Genomic DNA, 24,040 nt, shown 5'->3' with positions numbered 1-24,040 from the left:
GAAAATATGATTTTTAAATGAGTAAATTATAATATTCTACATATATGGATGAACCCACAATTTCACCTTTTCTTATTTATTTAGCCTTTTTTTTCTTATTTATTTAACCTTTTCTTATTCCATATTTCTTATGGAACTTATGGTTTTCCACTTTATTCCAATTATAATTTATGCTAGGATAAAAGTCCTAGCATGCAAATATTTTTCTGCATTCATGAAAGCAAAATTATGGAATCAAAGTGTACAAACTTTTTCTAATTACTGACTATTGATATATATTGGCTTAGTGACTTCACAAAAAAAAGACTGTATTAATCTTCACCAAGTCAATAGGTGAAATACGTTAGTTATTTTAATATGTTTCTGTTTCTACCACTGAGGAAACATATATATACATCTCTCTGTCTCTGCCTCTCTCCTGGCCATCTATATTTCCTTTGTAATTCCTCTGGCTTGGGTTTTTAAAAATTTATTAGGCTGTTCATAATTTTCTTTTTTTTTTTAAGATTTTTTTTTAAAGTAATCTCTACACCCAACGTGGGGCTCAAACTTACAACCCTGAGATCAAGAGCTGCATGCTCTAATGTTCTGTAACATTCATGTTCATAATTTTCTGAATGATTTGTAAGTGCTCTTCATATTGTAAAGATATTAAATGCCCTCTGTCTGTAATAATGGTTTCTGGTCACTGATGTTATGATTTTCTGAATTATTACCTGAATTCAAAGCCTCTTCTGATGATGACTAAATAGCACTTCCCTTTTTCTAGAACATCAGATGGTAAAACAGGCTTTTTTCTCATCTTGCAAAATCCCTAGTTCAGCTTTCCTGTGCTAAAGGCTCTGAAAGAAAAGAGCCCTGCTTCAGTACAGAACCCTGCAAGCATCTCCTCTAAACCTTGAACTGTCCAGGCCAGAAATCACATGGCTTTAATAAGTTATACAGTTTCATTTCTAACCATGATATGTAATAATTAACAGCCTTTTCAGTTTCTACCTTCTTCAAGTTTGTTTGGTCTTTTAGCTTCTTGTGCTTCTCACAGACATTGCACAACCAACCACTGACATAACAAATCCCCCAGGTTTATTTCCAAACAGGTCCTGGCAAGTTTCTGAATATCTGACTCAAAAGCTCCTTTTAGTTTAGACTAGGAATCAAAGTAAACAACTTGTTCCTATAGAATTGGCTGTGCCTGCTAAGACTTGAACTTAACATTAAAAAACAAAACAACATGAATGAATAAATGTGGAAATGTGGCTGAAAATAAACCCTTTTTAGACTGTCTAAAATGAGATGTAACTAAAAGATGCACAAAACTGGCCAAAATATATCAAGACAGGTTTGCGGTGCCATGGAGTGAAAGCACATCTACCCTGTCTCCCCTGCCGAATGCAACCGTAAAAGCTGGATAGAATGCATGCAGTCGCTAAGTGAGGACTCTGACAAGTGGACAGAGTCAGGTGGGCTGAGGAATTAGAAGTGAGATTATTACATTTTCTCCTCCATTACTACCCTCCTCCATCAGAACTCAATGCAACCCCAAACAGGCATTAGCAAGATAGCGAGAGCTCTAGGAAAAGCCTAGTTCTGGATAAGCAACAGGAAAGAGGTCTCCTAACACCAAAAGAGAATGCAAAAATCTCACTTTTTGGCTTTTTCCTTTCACCATTCTCTCACACCCAGCTATCAAACAATCCTGTGGGGGTGGTATTAAGGGTACCAGGAGCCTGAAATTCAGACGGAGGGGAGGAGCTCTAGTTCCCAGAAAGTGGGGCAGATGGCACTTGCTTTATTTCTCTCTCTGTCCTACCACTTCTTGTCCCTGTCGTTTGTAAAATAAATCAGCTTTCTGGCTGGAGGAATGGAACAGGGACGTCCAAAAGAACCAAAAAGTACCAGGGAGATCACAGAAAGGAAGCTCAAGAAAGCAAGCTTTTAAAACTGGTATGAACTTATGGGCCCATCCTGAAGGTGTGCAGGTGCGGATATGACCCTAAACAGGATACAGACTCCCCATAAAATGTGAAGAACGAAAGTAGCATATAATCCAGATAAGAGTCACAAAGTGAGGGGCGCCTGGGTGGGTCAGTTGGTTAAGCATCTGCCTTTGGTTCAGGTCATAATCCCAGGGTCCTGGGATCAAGGCCCACATCGGGCTCCCTGCCCAGTGGGTAGTCCGCTTCTCTGCCCCTTCCCCCCTTGTATACACATTCTCTCTCAAATAAATAAATATTAAAAAGAAAAGAGTCACAAAGGAAGTCCAATAAAGCAGAGAAACTAGCATGTAAACACGTATATACAGAAAAGGTAACTGTCATGAGGATATTTAAACAGGGGGAGGAGAATACTTTGCAGCACGGGTTTGTATCATTTGCTCTTTGGTTTTCTGAGTATTGATGACTACCTCCCATCATCATAGACACCTTTGTCTTCAATCTTTTCCACTTTTTTCTCATCTTGCAAAATCCCTAGTTCAGCTTTCCTGTGCTAAAGGCTCTGAAAGAAAAGAGCTCTGCTTCAGTACAGAACCCTGTAAGCATCTCCTCTAAACCTCGAACTGTCCAGGCCAGAAATCACATGGCTTTAATAAGTTATACAGTTTCATTTCTAACTTGCTAATGTCAGACTGCAGATGCTCATCACTTGGGTTAACACTTCCATCCACTCCAATGTTCAACAAGCAAGGTTAAATTGTGCATAATTTTAAAGTTTGTGAACACTGGAATGGTATTTTATCTTACGAGTAATTAACCAAATGCAAATTAAGACATTTTGTTTCGCCTATAAAAATTAGCACACGGGGCGCCTGGGTGGCTCAGTCGTTAAGCGTCTGCCTTCGGCTCAGGTCATGATCCCAGGGTCCTGGGATCGAGCCCCACATCGGGCTCCCTGCTCAGCGGGAAGCCTGCTTCTCCCTCTCCCACTCCCCCTGCTTGTGTTCCCTCTCTCGCTGTCTCTCTCTCTGTCAAATAAATAAATAAAATCTTAAAAAAAAAAAAAATTAGCACAGAATTTTAAAAATTCAGTGCTGGTAAAGGTAAGGTAAGACAGTCTCATTCACAACAAGTGTTAAGTACAAACTGATACTACCATTTTGAAAAAAGGAATTTTGCACATCATGATAATTAAAAATATGTAGATGGGGCACCTGGGTGGCTCAGTCAGTTAAGCGCCTGCCTTTGGCTCAGGTCATGATCCCAGGGTCCTGGGATTAAGCCCCATGGCAGGGTCCCTGCTTAGCGGGGAGTCTGGCTTTTCCCTCTCCCTCTGCCCCTCCCCACCACTCGTGCTCTTTCTCTCGCTCTCTTGCACTCTCTCTCAAATAAATAAAATAAAATTGAAAAAGATGTAGATAATTTGCCCCATAAATTCTGTGTTGAGGGTTTTAGCCTAAGGAAATAATCTGAAAAATTGAAAAAGTTCCATAAAGGTATTCATTGCTTTTTAGAATAGTAAAAAAATGGAAATGACTTAAATGTCCAACATCAGGGAAATCAGGGTAAGTAAATTATAATACACGCATTGAGTCAAATGTTACATAGCTTTTAGACATATTTTCTGAGAATTTAAATACGGAAAAATGCTTATGCCAAAGTAAAAGTTAGGAAAGGACACCTTTATTATACATTTTATTTTAACCATGTTAAACATATAGAGAAATAAATACTAGAAGGAAATAGAGTAGACTTCAACATTTGGAAAGTTATCATTTATTTCTTTTATTTGAGAAAGACCCTAAAGTCTCATGACTTGTAATAATTTATGATTTCTCTGAGGCATGCATATGAAATATGTGCCAGGTGGCTAAAATTCAAGAGTGAATCCCTTAGCTAGAGGGTGAGCTAAGGGAGCAGAGGCTGGGAGGGTTGGGCCTGTGTCTTTCCTACACAATCTCCCCTGACCTTATTTCCCAAGGAAAGAACTAGTGCTACTGCAGGAGAGACAGTGAGGGAATGGATGGCTCCCAATGTAGAAATGGGAATATAACCAGTCACCAATGAATTTAACATCAGTGTCTGCAGAAGGCTCTAGTGGTCTGCACTCAGGAAAATCTGGATTTTTTTAAGTTATCTTACTTTATAGGGATAATTATATCCTATAGTACTATTTGTGAATGAGGGAATTCACAAAGGTCTTAGGATATAACCTGCAATGTCCTAAGTATACTGCAAATCAAAAAGTTAAAACCATTTAGAATGTGATATGATATGACATTTGTTTTTCATTTATGTCTTTTGTGTTTTTTTAAATGTTCTACAATAAGGGGGAAAAAACTAAAAATTAAATCAGTTCTAGAATATATAGCCCTATTCTCTACTAGACCAAGTAAGGCATGTCTCAGGAAAACCCAGTCACAAAAAGAACATGGTGGAAAGCAAAGCTCCATGTTTCATGCTCACCTTATAGCACCTGTATTTATACAGAACCACCAGGAGAATAGTCATGACAACAATGACGCTGATCATGATAGCAGCATTCAGAATTGAGTGCAGGGCTCTCTGCCCCACAGTCTCTGTATCTTCCGTGAATGGGGTATAGATTCTATAATAAAATACAAAAGCCCAAAGTAAGTGTTAATGGATATCTCAAACCACAACCCTCTCCAACACCAGTCTTGCTTCTTTGATTCAACTGATAATGACCTTTTTCCATCTCAGCAGTCTAGCCAAGAATTTTAGCTAAGAAAATTAGCTATACTCTAAAATAAGTGCTTCAAAATAAAAGGAGAGATCTAAAATATGGAGAGGTGGACTTTTGTGAGCCAGACACTAGCTCCATCTAGTGGATGCTTTATATTGAAATAATTACTCAAGAAATGTTCTTTCTCCACAGCTTATTAGTGATTTGTTTAAAGAACTGGATTCTACCACATAAACTACCTAAGCTACAAGTACTTGTCAAAAGAAGGTGGCTTATATAATAATGGCTTACAATTACTTTTTTTTCACCTACAGGGTGACTACACTGGAGTTGTTTTGATACAACGTCACATACCCATCTTCCCCTTGGTTTCTCATTCACATAAACACATTTATTCCAGGTTCCAGTGTTCCCAGCTACAAAACCTTATTTCTGACTCCCTGACAGTTAGGTGTGGCCATGAGACAAAGTATGGCCAATGAGTTATAAGCGGATATGTTGTGTGGAACTTCTAAGAAAGGCGTTAATTCTGCTGAGAGATGGGTCTTAGGTCCTTTTCTCCCCTGCTACTTCCTGCTTCCTGTTGTCTGAATTGAAGCCTGGGGCTCCAGTACCAATAAGGAACCTTGAATAACCTAAAGGATAGAAGCCAAAGAAAAAGGAAAGAAGGAGCCTGAGTCCTTGAGGAAATGTGAAGCTATACTACCAATCTGGACTGACCACCCTGTACCACTCTCTGGGAGAGAGAGAAAATATGTATACCATTTAAACCAGTTCTTTTGATTTCCTACAACAGGCTCAGAAAACTTTCTGTTAAGGACTAAAGAGTACAAATTTTAAGTTTTCTGGGTCATATTGTCTCTGTTGCAACCACTGAACCCTGCCACTGTAGTATGAAGGCAGCATAGACAATATACAAATGAATGAACGTGATTACGTTCCAGTAAAACTTTATTTACAAAAATAGGTGGTGGCAGGCAGATCTGCCCTGTAGACTATGGCTTGCTAACCCTGTTGTATAATATATAGCTAAAACTAACTCTAAGCTATACAGATAATATCCCCCAGTCTCTTTTGACTGCTGTCTCCAACCCCCACCCTTTATTCTTGCCTTAGCCTTTCTCCCAAAGATTAAAAGCTTGGCTTTTAGAATGCCACACAGTTTGCTAATTCAAATTCCAAAATTCATTTAAAACTTTGAGCCCTATAGGGGCTCTACAGAGTCCCAAAGTAAAACTAGGTGAATCTGAATCAAAGCATTTTTCTTGAAGGCATAGGGCTCATACCAAAAGCACTAGAGAATCTACACAACAATCCCCCCATGAGCCTAGAGAATGCCAGCTTGCAATAATTCTTCATCTTTTCATTTAGCAACTTTTTTTTGTTGAGCATTTATTACATAACTAGCTGTAGAAACAATGTACCCTCATAGGCCTTACAGTATAGAAGGAAACCAGGCTTTAAATAATGTAAATAAATAATATATTTGCATATTGTGAAAAAGAACAGGTTGCTATGAGAAAGAATATCGGGAAGGACCTAATTCTGTTACAAGGATCTGGGAAATTATCTTTGAGGACTTAACATTTAAGCAAAGATGAGAAGGATAACAGAATTCATCCATCAAATCTAGAAAAGGAAAGAATGTTCCAGCAGAAGAACAATGGGACCAATGGCCCTGTCCTAAATTCAGTCCTAACCAGTGACACCATACATGAAACAGAATTCTGTAGCTCTCATTTTCTCTACTTAAAGCATCAAATAATAACCCCTCATTCTGTCAACTGCTCTGGCTGTCAGAGAGGATGAACTCTCTAGCCTTTGCGCCCCTTCAAAGCAGAGGCCTCCGAGGTGGTGATGACACACTACAAAGAAAAGCCAGACCGGCCTTGAGAATAATAAAACACTCATACATACAGCTGTCCATCCTTCCGGGTATAGAAGCTGACTGATTTGATGGTAGCCACAACCACCACCATACAGAGTGTCACGGGTACAAAGAGCATGATCACATGTTTGGCGCCATATTTCAATGTCAGCTCTTCATCTTCTTCTTCATCTTGTTCCACCACCTGCCGTGAGTTACCCTGGGGTCGTCCATTAGATAATGGCCCAGGGTTGCCCCGTCTCCGCCTTTCGCTGGTGTGCTCATGCCGTTCTCTACCGTCATTCTAAAAGCACAAGAGAAACTTTTTTCAAGAAGTCAGACTCTCAGCAGAATCAAGGTATTCTACAAAAACAGAAAATGGAATAATTAGACCTGAGATTAAGAAGAGGCCCATCATTACTTGAGTTCTAAAAACTCGAGGCAAGAAAGAATCAATTCACAAGAGGTGTGCAATTTAAAAGTCTAGATGAGGGGCGCCTGGGTGGCTCAGTAGGTTAAGCGTCTGCCTTCGGCTTAGGTCATGATGCCAGGGTCCTGGGATCGAGTCCTGCATGGGGCTCCCTGCTCAGCAGGGAGTCTGCTTCTTCCTCTGCCTGCCGCTCCCCCTCTTGTGCTCTCTCTGACAAATAAATAAAAATCTTTTTTAAATGAATGAATGAATGTCTATCTAGATGATCAGCCACTGTTCGGTGAAGGAACCCAGGTCCTCCCTCTCACCTAGCTCTTGGTTTACCTCATTCTCCTCTTCCATTCTCAACCTAATACAATTGTACTCATCCTCTGAGGTTTGGCTTAAAAACTGATACCTGCATGAAACCTTATTTGTTACAGCTGCAAGCATAGTAATCTCAGCCTTTTCACAATTATGAACTGCTTTCTACCTGTGATTTCATACCAGTTATACAAGAAACTATCTCACTTTCATAATTTTTTTTAACTAGGCTCTACGTCCAATGTGGGGCTTGAACTCACGACCCTGAGATCAAGAGTCGCATGCTCCACCAACTGAGTCAGCCAGGTGCCCCTCACCTTCATTATTAGTAAGACTTAAAATCCTTCTAGTGATATACAAAGGATCTATTATTTCTTACAATTGCATGTAAATCTACAACTATTTCAAAAATTATTTAAAAGATTTTTAAAAATCTTTACAGAGAGAAATTAGGCCTTAAACAATTCTGATGCCCCTCCAGCCAGAGGCATCCCCACCTTGCCCTGTATGGAGTGAGGGAACAATAAATATTTGACAAATGACGGAATGAAACTAGAACTTTTCTTAGATTCTACTTTCCCCAGTCTCTTAATCCAAACACCACTTCCATCCTTATCCTGGGTTTACCCTTTCTTACCCTTTAAGTTCAACTTCCTTTTTGGTATCACTGTTCATATCTAAAACTCAACTTCTTGTAAAGGAGAGAGTGAATCTCAAGAGCATTAAGAACAGTAATACAAACAACAGATAACAGCAGGAAAAGAACAGCACTCCTCCTCCTAGATAAGTATAGGAGAGGAAAGCAGACTGATAGTCATTGTTGCTGGTAAAATGTATCAGCTTGGTTCAGAACAGGTTCTCTTAGGAAGATCATGTGAGAACATGCCACTCTTTTACCTCATTTTTGACTACAGAGTATAACTACTGCTGTTACTCATTAAAAATACATTACACTCTTAATAATAGCTTAAAATTATTATAATGTACTGGAGATTGTGATACGTGCTTTACATTAAATTCTCACAGCCAGCCCTTCATCACCACTTTGTAGGTGGGGAAACGGTCACAGCTAGGAAGCATTACAGAGAGGGTTTGAACCCAGGCATGCCCGACTACAGAAATCAAGCTCTTAACCACCTCTCAATGTGCTGTTCACAAGACAACATGGGAACTCTGCAGACTCAGTGTGGGCTGAGTTCTCTTTTACTTTACTTTGAATATATTCATCCCATAAATAATTATCAAAATTCTATATTCTAGGTACTATGCTATGGCAATATTGAAATTAAAAAGATCTAGATGCTGTCCTTAAGAAGATTGTAAGTTAGCTTTAAAACAGGATAAATATGGGCGCCTGGGTGGCTCAGTTGGTTAAGCGACTGCCTTCGGCTCAGGTCATGATCCTGGAGTCCCGGGATCGAGTCCCACGTCGGGCTCCCTGCTCAGCAGAGAGTCTGTTTCTCCCTCTGACCCTCCTCCCTCTCCTGCTGTCTCTCTTTCTCTCTCTCAAATAAATAAAATCTTAAAAAACAAAAACAAAAACAGGATAAATATTATATCAGAGACATGAATAAAGTGCTGCAGGACTGATCATTCTGTGTGGTCCAGAAAGGCAGCATAAAGATACGATTCCTGAGAAAAGTGAGTGGAAGGTGAAAGGGCTCCAAGCAGAGACATGACAATGGTGCAGAGGTGTGAAATTGAAAAGCAAGGCCTATGCAGAAAACCAGTGAATACTCCTGAGCTGGCTGGGGAACACGGTCTGTCAGGGCTGGGAGCAGGAAAAGGTTAGGAACAGGTTGTAAAAAAATCTAATTTGCCATGCCCAAGGACTTTAAACTTTGTCCTGTAGGCAATAAAAAGTCATAAAAATTGTTAAGGTTGAGGTAGTGACACATTCGATTACGTTTCATTTTAAAGAAACCTGACTAAGTGGCGATGAAAACAAGGAGATGTACGAGAAAGATATTTCAGAAGCAGAACTGACAGGGCTTTGTGGTAAATTACATGTGAATGGTCAGGAAGGAGTCAAGGACCATCCTGGAGGTTTCTGGCATAAGGGACTGGGAAGGTGAAGATGGCACTGACTGAGCAGGGAACACAAGAAGATGAGCAGGCTGGAGGAGACGAGAGCTATTTTAATTAGGGAGATAGGTGAATGTGAGGTACCTGCAATCAGGCAGCAAAGTCCAAGGGTACTGTTGGGGGAGTCATTAGTTTCTATAGTTATGGAAATGGATGAAATCTCAGGGAGAGAGTATAGATGGAAAGCAGAACAGTGTGGACTTGGTCATTATATAATGCAACAACTGTGGAAAGAAAAACAGAGTGGGATGATGATCAAGGAGAGAAGTGCATAACCCCTAAGCTTCAGCAGCAGGTGATAGGAGAAAAACCAGCCAAAGAGATTAAGAGAAAAATAGGGGAGAGGGAATAAATCCCAGAACAGTACACCACAGCAGCAAAAGGAGTACATTTCAGAGGTGTCATCAACAGTCAGGCAGTACGAGAGCTGAAAAGCCACTGAATTTAGCAGGGGGACATGGGCCAAAGTTTTTACAAAAGTAACAGTTAAGAGGGAAATGAGATTGGGGTGCCTGGGTGGCTCTGTCGTTAAGCATCTGCCTTCGGCTCAGGTCATGATCCCCAGGGTCCTGGGATTGAGCCCCGCATCGGGCTCCCTGCTCGGCGGGAAGCCTGCTTCTCCCTCTCCTACTCCCCCTGCTTGTGTTCCCTCTCTCGCTGTGTCTCTCTCTGTCAAATAAATAAAAAATTAAAAAAAAAAAATCTTAAAGAAAAAGAGGGAAATCAGATCATAAATCATAATGAACTAGGGAATGAATGGAAACTGAGAAGTTAAAGGCAATCATTCTTTGAAGCAAAAAAATAAAAGATGTGACAACAGAAGGGATTCACATTTGAAAACATTTTTAGGGATGTTAGACTTGAGCATACTCATCAGGTCAAAGCACAGAGTTAGGACTAGCAGAAGAGATTGAGGATACAAGAATGGGAGATGATAACTCATGGAACAGGATAGGGGATAAGTGGAGGGGAACAGAGGAAGAGAGAAGAGTTGGCTTTACAAAGGAATTGGTGCCCTTCATCTCAGTCTGGAGATTAGGAATTAACTTTTTGACCTCATACAGAAAATACTTACAAAGACTTAAACCCTATGAGGAACGGAAAGGAAACTATTCGAAAGTACAAAAGGTAGAAATACATACACCACTCAGTAAGAAAGGTAATTTTTGTTGAACACAAGTCATTGGAGTGACCAAAGTCCAGTAGGAAGGCAATATAGGCTCTGGAGGACAGGGACACAGTGTGACAGATAGCTGAAAAGGACAGAGTTGAGGAAATTCATACTTCTTTTTTCTTTGAAGGAGGTGACTAAGTCATATGCTAAGAATGTTTTGTTTGTAACTAATGTTCAGCAATACAATTATGACCAACTTAATGGGCTGATTACTGTGCAATATAAACCAAAACACAAATAATAACAGCTCTCTTTGTATATTATTTGATAATTTACAAAGCACGCTCACATTATTTCATTTATTCTTTGTATTTATTGAGAGGTTTTGGTAGATTAAGATTAAAATCTCAAGGCCAGAAAACAGCAGACACAGGAATCAAATTCAAGTCTCTTGCTTCAAAATCTGTGCTCTTTGTAGGGCAGCACAGCTGTCCTATTAGGGCTACATGAACAGTTTAATTGGGTAAGTCTAACACAAAAGAAGCAATATGTTCATTCACAGTACTCAACTGGATGTTCCGGTTTATAATGAGCATTAGCCAACCCCACCTGGCCCCACCCTTGAAGCTGATATGGGATGCTAGAGCACTGTTTACTACACCCTTTCTCTTTACAGTACTTTGGATACTATTTTTAAAATTGACTATATGTTTCAATTTCTTTAAAATACAATTTATTTAAACAGGTAAAATTTTCACACGATTCTAAAGTCAAAGAATATAATGAGGACTAACATAAAAAAAATCTTCCACCTAACTATTTAGTTGTCTAATACCCCAGATTACCACTGTCACTATGCTCTGCAGTTTCTTGATGTATATACAAGCAAATACAAATATATATTCTCATTTCCCCTTTTTACACAAATGGTAGTACAATAAATGTACTTTCTCTGCTTAACTATGTCTCTTAGAGATTTTTTTACACATCAGTACGTAAAGTACATCCTTATTCTTTGAAAAGCAACTTTTTATTTTTTAAAATTTATTTTTTAAGATTTTTATTTATTTGACAGAGAGAACGAGAGCGAGCGAGCACGAGCAGGGGAAGCGGCAGGCAGAGGGAGAAGCAAGCTCCCCGCCGAGCAAGGAGCCTGATGCGGGACTCGATCCCAGGACCCTGGGATCATGACCTGAGCTAAAAGCAGAAGCTCAACAACTGAGCCACCCAGGTGCCCCCCCCAAAAAAACCTTTTTAAACCAGCTACATAACCAGTATATGAATGTATCATAATCTATTAGGCCAATCCCCTAAAGATAGACTTTAACTTGCTTCCACTTTTTTTTTTTAATTCAGTTCAATTCAATTTAGTTAACATATACTGTATTATTAGTTTCAGGGATAGAATTTAGTGATCAGTTACATATCACACCCAGTGCTCATTACATCAAGTACCCTCCTTAATGCCCATCACCCAATTATCCCATCCCTCTACCCACCTCCCCTCCAGCAACCCTTTTTCCCTGAGTTAAGCATCTCTTATGGTTTGCCTCCCTCTCTATTTTCATCTTATTTTTCCTTCCCTTTCCCTATGATCACCTGTTTCTTAAATTCCATGAGTGAAATCATATGGTATTTGTCTTTCTGTGACTGACTTATTTCATTTAGCATAATACCCTCTAGCTCCACCCACGTCATTGCAAATGGCAAATTTCATTCTTTTTGATGGCTAATATTCCATTATATATGTGTACACACACACACACACACATACACACCCCACATCTTCCTTATCCATTCATCTGATCTATCGATGGACATCTGGGTCTTTCCATATTTAGGCTATTGTGGACATTGCTGCTATAAACATGCTTCCAACTTTTTGTCATTTACAAACACGGCTGCAATGAATGCCCCCTATAAGTTATTTCACATGTGCAAAGCATATCTGTAGGGTAAGTTTCCTGAAGTGAAACTACTGAGTCAAAGTATATACGCATTTAAAATCCTGGTACACATTTAAAATGCCTGGGTGGCTCAGTCGTTAAGCGTCTGCCTTCAGCTCAGGTCATGGTCCCAGGGTCCTGGGATAGAGCCCTACATCAGGCTCCCCACTTGGCGGGAAACCTGATTCTCCCTCCCCCACTCCCTCTGCTTGTGTTCCCTCTCTCGCTGTGTCTCTGTCAAATAAATAAAATCTTTAAAAAATAAAAATTAAAAAAATAAAATAAAATCCTGATATGTGTTGCCAAATCACCCTCTGTATGGGTTGTACCAGTTTAAAGATCAGCAATAGGGGCGCCTGGGTGGCTCAGTTGGTTGAGCGACTGCCTTCGGCTCAGGTCATGATCCTGGAGTCCCGGGATCGAGTCCCGCATCGGGCTCCCTGCTCGGCAGGGAGTCTGCTTCTCCCTCTGACCCTCCTCCCTCTCATGCTCTCTGTCTCTCATTCTCTCTCAAATAAATAAATAAAAAATCTTAAAAAAAAAAAAAAAAAGACTTCTTAAAAAAATAAAAAATAAAAAAAAATAAAGATCAGCAATATAGGAGAGTTCCTATTTCAACAAGCCCTTATCAACAAAGTAAGCTATGAAATGCTTGGATTTTTACCTATCTGATAGGTTAAATATGCGAACACAGTGTAATTTTTTATTATTAGAAAAGATGAGCATTTTTTCATGGATTGGAAGAAAAAATATTGTGAAGATGTCAATGCTACCTAGAGCAATCTACACATTCAATGCAATCCCCATCAAAATACCATCCACTTTTTTCACAGAGCTGGAACAAATCATCCTAAAATTTGTATGGAACCAGAAAAGACCCCAAATAGCCAGAGGAATGTTGAAAAAGAAAAGCAAAGCCGGCGGCAACACAATTCCGGACTTCCAGCTCTATTACAAAGCTGTCATCATCAAGACAGTACGGTACTGGCACAAAAACAGACACATAGATCAATGGAACAGAATAGAGAGCCCAGAAATGGACCCTCAACTCTATGGTCAACTAATCTTTGACAAAGCAGGAAAGAATGTCCAATGGAAAAAAGACAGTCTCTTCAAGAAATGGTGTTGGGAAAATTGGACAGCCACATGCAGAAGAATGAAACTGGACCATTTCCTTACACCACACACAAAAACAGACTCCCAAATGGTTGAAAGACCTAAATGTGAGACAGGAGTCCATCAAAATCCTAAAAGAGAACACAGGCAGCAACCTCTTCCGCAGCAACTTCTTCCTAGAAACATCGCCAAAGGCAAGGGAAGCAAGGGCAAAAATGAACTATTGGGACTTCATCAAGATAAAAAGCTTTCGCACAGCAAAAGAAACAGTCAACAAAACCAAAAGACAACCAACAGAATGGGAGAAGATATTTGCAAGTGACATATCAGATAAAGGGCTAGTATCCAAAATCTATAAAGAACTTACCAAACTCAACACCCAAAGAACAAATAATCCAATCAAGAAATGGGCAGAAGACATGAACAGACATTTTTCCAAAGAAGACACCCAAATGGCCAAGAGACACATGAAAAAGTGCTCAACATCGCTCGGCATCAGGGAAATCCAATTAAAACCTCAATGAGATACCACCTCACACCAGTCAGAATGGCTAAAATTAACAAGTCAGGAAACGACGGATGTTGGTGGGGATGCAGAGAAAGGGGAACCTTCCTACACTGTTGGTGGGAATGCAAGCTGGTGCAGCCACTCTGGAAAACAGGATGGAGGTTCCTCAAAAAGTTGAAAATAGAGCTACCATATGATCTAGCAATTGCACTACTGGGTGTTTACTCCAAAGATACAAATGTAGGGATCCAAAGGGGTACGTGCACCCCGATGTTTATAGCAGCAACATCCACAATAGCCAAACTGTGGAAAGAGCCAAGATGTCCATTGACAGATGAATGGATAAAGAAGATGTGGTATATATATACAATGGAATATTATGCAGCCATCAAAAGGAATGAGATCTTGCCATTTGCAACGACGTGGATGGAACTGGAGGGTGTTATGCTGAGCGAAATAAGTCAATCACCCTGTAACAGGGTGATGTGATTTAAAGAAAAAAAAATGTGGGATGGAACTACTTTTAGATAGTGTGGCCAGAGAATATCTTTCTGAGGAAGTGACATTTGAGCTGAGACCTAAAGGATGAAAAGATGTGAAAGGCCTATTGTGTAGTAAGGGATTAACTCAGTAGGTCAGGGATGTCCAAACCCTGCACATGCCAAAGAAAGATCTGGCCTGGTTCCTGGGAGATAATCTCTAAGCCCTTGGAATATCCTGCCTGTTAAGAGTGTTTTTATTTACATGAGGCTTTGGGCCACATTGCTAACAATGTGATCTATGGTGAAGGTCTTGAGCCACAAAGTATCTGCTTGACTTTGGGAGGGGCTAGAGAACTATGGTCAGTCATGTCTGTCTACACGAGCAGCCCCCAATAAAACTCCTGGACACCAAAGCTCAAGTAAGCTTCCTGGTCAGCAACATTCTGTGCATGTTTCTGGGAGAATTGAGCACTGTTGCTAGGACTCTGCTAGGAGGAAAAAACTGGAAGCTCATGCCCAGTATCTCTTGGACTCTGCCCTACAATGTGTTTATCTGCTAATTTTAATTTGTATTCTTTCTCTGTAATAAACTATAGCCAGTGAGCGTAACAGCTTTTCTGAGTTCTTCTAGCTATTCACTGAACATGAGCATGATCCTGGGGAGCCCCAAACATACTTGTACACTGAAAACTACAAAATATTTGCTAAGAGAAATTAAAGAACAAAAGCAGAAAGAGACAAAGGAGACTATATCAAACTTTAAAACTTCTCTGTATCAAAGAAACAATCAACAGAATAAAAAGGAAACCACAGAATGGGAGAAAATATTTGCAAATCATCTATCTGATAAGGGGTAAATATCCAGATTATATAAAGAACTCCTACAACTCAACAACAAAACAACAAAAATAAATAATCTGATTTTATTTTTTATTTTTTTAAAAAGATTTTATTTATTTATTTAACAGAGAGAGCAAGAGAGCACAAGCAGGGGGAGCAGCAGAGGGAAAGGGAGAAGCAGGCTCCCTGCTGAGCAGGGAGCCCAATGTGGGGCTCTATCCCAGGGTCCTGGGTTCATGACCTGAACCTGAGCCGAAGGCAGATGCTTAACCAACTGAGCCACCCAGGTGCTTGAAATAATCTGATTTTAAAATGGGCAAAGGACTTGAATAGACATTTCTCCAAAGGACATATACAAAAGGCCAATAAGCATATGAAAAGATGTTCAAGATTACTAATCATTAGAGAAATGCAAATCAAAACAGCGAGATACCATCTTACACCCATTACGATGGCTACTATCAAAAAAATAACAAGGATTAGCAAGGATGCAGAGAAATTGAAACCCTTGTGCACCACTGGTGGGAATGTAAAATGGCATGGCTATTACAGACAAAAGATTAAAAACAGAATTATCATATGATCCAGCAACCCTATTTCTGGGCATATATCCAAAAGAATTAAAAGCAGTATCTCAAGAGATATTTATATTTGCACATCCATGGTCACTGCAGCAGTATTCACAAGAGCCAAGATAGAAGCACCTCAAATGTCCATCAACAGACAAAGAAAATGTGGTGCATATGTACAATGGAATATTATTCAGCCTTAAAAGAGAAGAAAATCTTGTCACATGCTAAAACATAGACGAAAGTTTGAGGATATTATTCTAAATGAAATAAGTCACAAAAAGACAAATGTTGCATGATTCTACTTATTGAAGTATCTAAAGCAGTCCATCTCAAAAAAACAGGAAGCGTAATTGGGACTGCCAGGGACTGCAGGGAGGGGGAAATGAGTTGTTCTTCGATGGGTATAGAGTTTCAGTTTTGCAAGTTGAAAAAGTTCTAGAGATCTGTTGCACTACAGTGCAAATACAGTCAACATTACTGAAATGTACACTTAAAAGTTAGATATATACCTATTCCATTGGATCATATTCTACTCTTATTTACTCAAAATAAACAAAAGCATATGTCCATTCAATTATTTATACATGAATGTCCATAACAGCCTTATTGATAACAACCCCAAACTGGAAACAACACAAATCTCCATCAACAAGTAAATGGAAAAAAAAATGTGGTATATCCATATAATGGAATACAACTCAGGAGTAAAAAAAGAATAAACAATAGATACATGCTATGCCACGCCACTGATGAATCTCAAAATAATTATACTGAATGAAAGAAGCCAAGCAAGAGAGTATGCACTGTATGATCTCATTTGTACAAATGTCTAGGAAATGAAAACTAGAGTACAGTGACAAAAACTTGATCAGCAGTTGCCTGGGGATGAGTAGCTGGGAAGAACCGAAAGGGGCAGATGGCAAAAGAACATGAGGAAACTTCTGGGGGTGATTAAGTTCATTACCTTGACTGTGGTGGCAGTTTCAAGAGTATATATACAAATATCAAAACTTATCAAATCGTATACTTTAAATATGGGTACTTTACTGTCTGTCAATTACACCTCAACAACAACAAAAAATAAAGTGTCTTTCTCAAAAGGGGTGTGTCGGTGCTTTGAAACTGTTAAAAAAGGAGGATGACTCTAGGGCACTTGGGTGGCTCAGTCAGTTAAGCATCTGCCTTTGGCTCAGGTTATGATCCCAGGCTCCTGAAATCGAATCCCACATGGAGCTCCTTGCTCAGTGGCGTGCATGCGCTCTTTCTCAAATAAATAAATAAATGTTAAAAAAAAATAAAAAAGAGGATGACACTAGAACTATTAAGAGATTTCCAAAATGAAAAATCCTGGCAGCTAAATATTAGGATGATGACTTAGCATTATTTTTAAGGCTAATTAAAAAAAAACTTATTATGGAAAAAGTTAAGACAAATACTATCAGAAGTGTAAAATGAAGTCCCACATGCACTTTACTCAGCTTCAATCACTACCAACTCATGGCTAATCTTATTCTATTTATTTTCTCATACAACTCACCCGTCTAGTATTGAGACAAATTCATATATATCATTTCCTTCGTAAACACTTTAGCATATACCTCTAAAAGATTAAGAACATAAAGGCCTTCTGTGTGTGTAGCTTGGTAGGTCATTTCTAGCTTTAAAAAAAAAAAAGATAGACTTTATTTTTTATAGCAGTTTTAGGTTCACAGTAAAACTGAGCAGAAAATACAGATTTCACATATACTCTTGCCGCGTGAGAGCCTCCACCAACTACCCTACCCGCCCCCCCACTGCCATCAACATCCTATACCAGAGTGGTACATTTCTAATCAATGAATCTACATTAACATGTCATTATCACCCAAAGTCCATAGTTTACATTAGGGTTCACTCTTGATGTTACACATTCCATGGGTTTTTAAAAATGTGTAACATGCATCCATCATAGTACCATATAGAATATTTCTACTGTCCTAAAAATCCTCTGTATTCTGCCTATTTATATCTCTCTCCCCTCTACAACTCTGGGCAACCACTGATCTTTTTACTGCCTCCATAGTTTTGCCTTTAAAAGCTATTTTTAAGGTTCAGAAAAACAAGTGCTGTAGCCATTATAAATGATTTCATTTCAGTGGCAGAAGGAAGGATTACTCATTGTATAAATGTTGTAAGTGTCACAGAGGGTGGAGTCCCATGGGAAGTGGTTAAGTATGTGGGAAGTGAGTTCCTATGAAGCCAGATTCCCCAGGACTCCCACACCATTAAGTGAGAGGCTTCGTTTTAATTCTTTCTCCCTTGTTCTTATTTCAAAACGTGATGCAAGTACAACTCCAGTCACCAAAGGCATGTGGACCCTCAAGCAAGGGACAGTATTTCTCAAGCAGCAAAAATTGTGGAGGTATTTTTAATACAATGTAGTGCCTGCTGTCTTTTTTAAACCTTGTTTTCTGCCTGCCCTTTTTTTTAAGTTTTATTTTTGTAATTAAAAGACTATAAGCAGGGGCGCCTGGGTGGCTCAGCTGGTTAAGTGTCTGCCTTCAGCTCAGGTCATGACCCCAGGGTCCTAGGATCAAGCCCCGAGTAGGAGTAGGGCTTCCTGCTCAGTGGGAAGTCTGCTTCTCCCTCTCCCTCTGACCCTCCCCATGCTCATGCTCTCTCTCTCGCAAATAAATAAAATCTTAAAAAAAAAGACTATAAACAAAAGTTTATAAACATTTTTTAGAAGTTTTAAAAAGTGTTACAAACTTTTGTTTTTAACACAGAAAGTGTCCCCCCAATCTTTGCCCCACAATATGAACATGGTGAGCAATCTTAAGTATTTTAGATTTTTTAATTTAAAAAAAATTTTTTTTAAGATTTTATTTCTTTTTTGACAGAGAGAGACACAGCGAGAGAGGGAACACAAGCAGGGGGAGTGGGAGAAGGAGAAGCAGGCCTCCCACCAAGCAGGGAGCCCAATGTGGGACTCGATCCCAGGATCCTGGGATCATGACCTGAGCTGAAGACAGACGCTTAACAACTGAGCCACCCAGATGCCCTTAATTTTAATTTAAGTAAGCTCTACACCCATCATGGGGCTTGAACTCACAACACGGAGATCAACAACAGTCACATGCTCTATTGACTAAGCCAGGCAGGTACCCCATACTTCTAGATTTTTTTAAAGCCATGTTCTGTAATTTGCTTTTGTCACTTAATAATATATCAGATACCTTCTACGCCAGTATATTAAACCTCAATCTTAACTATTATAATAGTAGCATGGTAATGACACTTATGATAATAATTGCTAAGATTTATTGACCACATACATGCAGGACACTATGCTAAGTACTTCAGGTGAGTAATAAACTTTGAGTTTCTTAATATTATAAACTTCATTTAACCTAGAAAGAAACTGAAGCTTCAGGCCAGCAAATTTGCAAAATATCAGAAAGCTAAGAAGGTCTAGAGCAGGGATTCTAATTCAGACAGTTTAGTCATCCTACTATTAACCATTATCTTATAGTACTGACTGGATAAACCGTAAGTAAGACAAGATTGAAATTATCTTAAAATTCTCATTGTCACACATAATGTTTCATCAGATATGTTTGTCTACATTTCTTGGCACTCTTGTAATATTTTTAAAGGATAAATTTTAAAAGTGGAAATCTTAAGTCAAAAGGTATGTGCACTTTTAGATTTGTCAAATTATTTCCAAAAGGCCTGTGTCTTTGCAGACTTAATTGACAACTTGCCTCCAAATAAACACAAATTAAACTCCCATGAGCAGCACATGAGAATGCCTATTTCCCCGTACCTTTAGTAGCACTGGGTTTCTTTCTCATTTTTTTTCAAGACTTTATTTAATTAACAATTTAAGTAATCTCTACACCCAACATGAGGCTTGAACTTAAACTTAAACCGGGAGATCCAGAGTCACATGTTCTACTGACTGAGCCAGATGCAATGGGTTTCAATCCTTGCTCACTGATAGGTAAAAAGTTTTCATTTCTAAGTTTCGTATTATTAGGAGGTTGATCAACTAGTCTTTTCATGTATTTATTGACATTTATACTTCTTCTTCCTCCTTATATATTGCTCATATCCTTTGGCAATGCTGATACTGAGTTATGTTCCTTTTGACTTCATAAGAATTCTCTGTATAGGGGCGCCTGGATGGCTCAGTCGTTAAGCGTCTGCCTTCAGCTCAGGTCATGATCCCAGGGTCCTGGGATCAAGCCCCACATCGGGCTCCCAGCTCAGCTGGAAGTCTGCTTCTCCCTCTCCCACTCCCCCTGCTTGTGTTCCCTCTCTCCCTATCTCTGTCAAATAAATAAATTTAAAAAAAAACTAAATACTGGGGCGCCTGGGTGGCTCAGTTGGTTAAGCGACTGCCTTCGGCTCGGGTCACGATCCCGGAGTCCCGGGATCGAGTCCCGCATCGGGCTCCCTGCTCGGCGGGGAGTCTGCTTCGTCCTCTGACCCTATCCCCTCTCATGTGTTCTCTCTCTCTCATTCTCTCTCTCTCAAATAAATAAATAAAATCTTAAAAAAAAAAAAAAACTAAAAACTAAATACTCATCTTTAAAAAAACAAAGAATTTTTGTATATTAAGATTTACCTGTCATTATGCATTATGAATCTTTGACAGTTTTTTTATTTTATTCATGGCAGTTATTGCCACACTTAAGTTTATAATTTTATATTGCTAAATATTAATGTAAATGATTTTGTGAGGAAAACAACTTATTCTTACTACACCTCAAAATCTAATGTTTTTCAACATACATACATATTATAGTTACAATGAATGTTCACAAATATTGTGTCCTGCCTTTTTATCTATTATTTCATGTATGCATTTCCATGTAATAACAATCATCATGCCTAAAAATTACAGTGCATTTCAGTATGCTGATGTGCTTAGAGTCTGCAAACTATTTCCTTACTTAAAATGAGTATTTATTTATAACAAAAAGTAACAATCCTATAACACCTTATGGAGACTGTTTGGATTTCTATAATTAGAAATGTGAAGCTCCTGAGCCTGCAGTATAAGAAAAACTAGAAGAGTAGCTTAACTAAAGAACTGGCAAGTTATGTGGAACACTTGAAAATATTTATTAATCATAGGCAACATGTTTCCAACACACACACAGAATTCCATCCAGCATCTGGCCAAGCTTCATGATTCCCTGAAGTTAGAGCTTTAACCATTACTTAACATCAAGAAAGGCTGTTGTTTCCCTAAACAGTTGAAATAACTGGTTAAAGATAGCATTTATTTATGAGGCGGTTGTGTTAGGCTTGAAACTAGAGGGGTTTTTTGTTGTTTTTTTTTTAACAAACTCTTAAGATCTGTGCCAAAGATTTCTGACTACTCTCATGCAGAAGCAAGCATGTTCCTCTGGAGGTCATCAAGACAATTTTCTTTCTCCTTACTTCATTTTGACATAACTGGGAGAACAGATTCATTACTATAACACTATAACACTGTCAAAGGCTTATTGGGCCCTATTCAGTTTGAATTTAGATCACCCCTTTCATTTATTTTCTCAAGGACCCAAGTACTTAAACAATAAATAGCTTATAGGTCTGTCTGCTGTTTAATTTTATAGAATTTCTCACGCTTAAAAAAAGTGACCCACCATCATTTTAGTTCTGCCAATCTATGATTTGCTAACAACTTAATAAAGTTCTTTGCATTTAATGTTTTGAATTCAAAAAAAGAAAAAAGGGCGCCTGGGTGGCTCAGCCATTAAGCATCTGCCTTCGGCTCAGGTCATGATCCCAGAGTCCTGGGATCGAGTCCCACATCAGGCTCCCTGCTTGGCAGGAAGCCTGCTTCTCCCTCCCCCATTCCCCTGCTTGTGTTCCTGCTCTTGCTATCTCTCTCTCTGTCAAATAAATAAATAAAATCTTTAAAAACAAACAAACAAAAAACAAAAAAAGAAAATGCAGCTAACCTTCTAAAGACTAAACATATGGGGTTTTGTTGTTGTTGTTGTTGTTTTCTTTCCTTTTTTTTCTTTAAGTAGGCGCCATGCCCAGCATGGAGCCCAGTACAGGGCTCAAACGCATGACCCTGAGATCAAGACCTGAGCTGGGATCAAGAGTCAGAGACTTAACCGACTGAGCCACCCAGACACCCCAAGACTAAACATACTTTAATGTACATTTAGCAGCTGAAGGTAGCAGACTTATATAAGTGTTCTTTAGCAATTGCTTTATATAGAGAATCATTATTGATCTCTCAATGGATTACTACTTTAAGGATTCTTTTTTAGTTACAAATGACTGATTTTTTTTTCTACTGTAAATCAAAAAGGCTGTTGACAATTTCTTTAAGGTCTAGAAAATTTGGGTCAGAATAAACTAATGAATAAAAATACTATTCAATTTTTAAATCTAATCATTTTTCTTTGATGTCACTTTCCCTTTATTTCTTCATCCAATATATTGGTTCCTAAACCCTAGACCAAAAGTACCAACAAGATCTGAGAAGGGGGGGCAGGGCGCCTGGGTGGCTCAGTCGTTAAGCTTCTGCTTTTGGCTCATGTCATGATCCTGCTCAGCGGGAAGGCTGCTTCTCCCTCTCCCACTCCCCCTGCTTGTGTTCCCTCTCTTGCTGTGTCTCCTCTGTCAAATAAATAAATAAAATCTTAAAAAAAAAAAAAGATCTGGGAATGGGTCAGAAACACAAATTCTGTGGCCCCATCTCAGACTTACAGAATCAGTAACTTTGGGTTTGGGGCCCAGAGAATTTTTATTAACAGTTCATTCAGGGGATTCCAATGTACAAGAAGGTTTGAAAAATCACTGCTCTAATACACATTTAAAAAGGGTTAATAAACAATATAAACAAATCAGACTCACTTAAAAAAAAAATCCACTTGTGTCTTAGAAAAGTAAGGTGTTCGCTAATCCACATAAAAGATGTAAGTCTAGGGGCACCTGGGTGGCTCAGTCGTTAAGCGTCTGCCTTTGGCTCAGGTCATGATCCCAGAGTCCTGGGATCAAGTCCCGCATCAGGTTCCCTGCTCGGCGGGAAGCCTGCTTCTCCCTCTCCCACTCCCCCTGCCTGTGTTCCCTCTCTTGCTGTGTCCCTCTCAAATAAATAAATAAAATCGTAAAAAAAACAAAAAAAGAAATTAGGGAAATAAATTAAAATAACATGAGGGACCTTTTCAAACCCATCCAACTAATACACACTAAGTCAGACAATACCAAGAATTGGCCAGGATGTAAAGAAATGAAAACTGCTGTATGCTCTTGATATACAACCACCTTGGAAAGCATACTGGCTTTGTAATATAGTTTAAGATCCATATACCCAATCACAGCAATTATCATTGAGAAACACACATGTGCAAGATTAATGAATTAGAATATCTTTGAAACACTGTTGGTTACTGTGAAAAACTGGAAACTACTAAATATTAAAAAATAGATTTTTATATATTCACAAAGAGAAAAGGAAAAAACTAGAGGTATATGCATCTATTTATCTATCAATATATTAATTCCAAAAACATGTTTCTCTGTAACATGTACCTATACATTTCAAAAATGTGGTAATTTTCTTTTATAACTTTCACACACAAACACATATACTTCATATACACTTTCAAAACATGAAAAGTGATATATTAAATATCATTTATGTTCATAAATATAGTATGATAAACACGAAGTTCAGGATAGTAACTACTATTCTGGGAAAAGAAGGGGAATGTGGGAGAGGTGCTTCAATTTTATCTGTAATTTCTTTTTGTTATATAACTAGACCATCTGTCCAAATTAATTGCAAAATTTTGTTTGGTTAGGATTTTGTTTCTGTAGGATCAATATATAACAGAAACAGAAAAAGCTTAATAAAAATACTCTTCAGGGGCACCTGGGTGGCTCAGTCGTTAAGCGTCTGCCTTCGGCTCAGGTCATGATCCCAGGGTCCTGGGATCGAGTCCCACATCGGGCTCCTTGCTCAGCGGGGAGCCTGCTTCTCCCTCTGCCACTCCCTGCCACTCTGCCTACTTGTGATTCCTCTCTCTCTCTCTCTCTCTGTGTCAAATAAATAAATGAAATCTTTGGAAAAAAAAAAATACTCTTCAAAAATAACAAAGCATACACAGCAAATAAAACAAGTGT

The 24,040-nt window shown here is 38.9% G+C and overlaps 1 protein-coding gene across 5 annotated transcripts in view; it reads right to left on the bottom strand.

Annotated features, from left to right (window-relative positions):
- Nucleotides 1–24,040, bottom strand: part of PSEN1 (presenilin 1) — a 69,992-nt gene that overhangs the window by 29,746 nt on the left and 16,206 nt on the right. For all 5 annotated transcript variants that reach the window (XM_045901144.3, XM_045901148.3, XM_045901147.2 and 2 more), the window contains 2 exons: nucleotides 6,559–6,812; nucleotides 4,401–4,542 (listed from right to left, as the gene is read on the bottom strand). In XM_045901144.3, the coding sequence (XP_045757100.1) occupies nucleotides 4,401–4,542; nucleotides 6,559–6,812 (396 nt within the window). The remainder of the gene's footprint in view (nucleotides 1–4,400; nucleotides 4,543–6,558; nucleotides 6,813–24,040) is intronic.

The sequence above is a fragment of the Mirounga angustirostris genome, unplaced genomic scaffold (assembly GCF_029215605.1).
Source record: "Mirounga angustirostris isolate CCGP_5_RB_7025 unplaced genomic scaffold, mMirAng1.0.hap1 SCAF_9, whole genome shotgun sequence".
Lineage (NCBI taxonomy): Eukaryota > Metazoa > Chordata > Mammalia > Carnivora > Phocidae > Mirounga > Mirounga angustirostris.
This window is presented reverse-complemented; position numbering and strand designations above follow the sequence as displayed.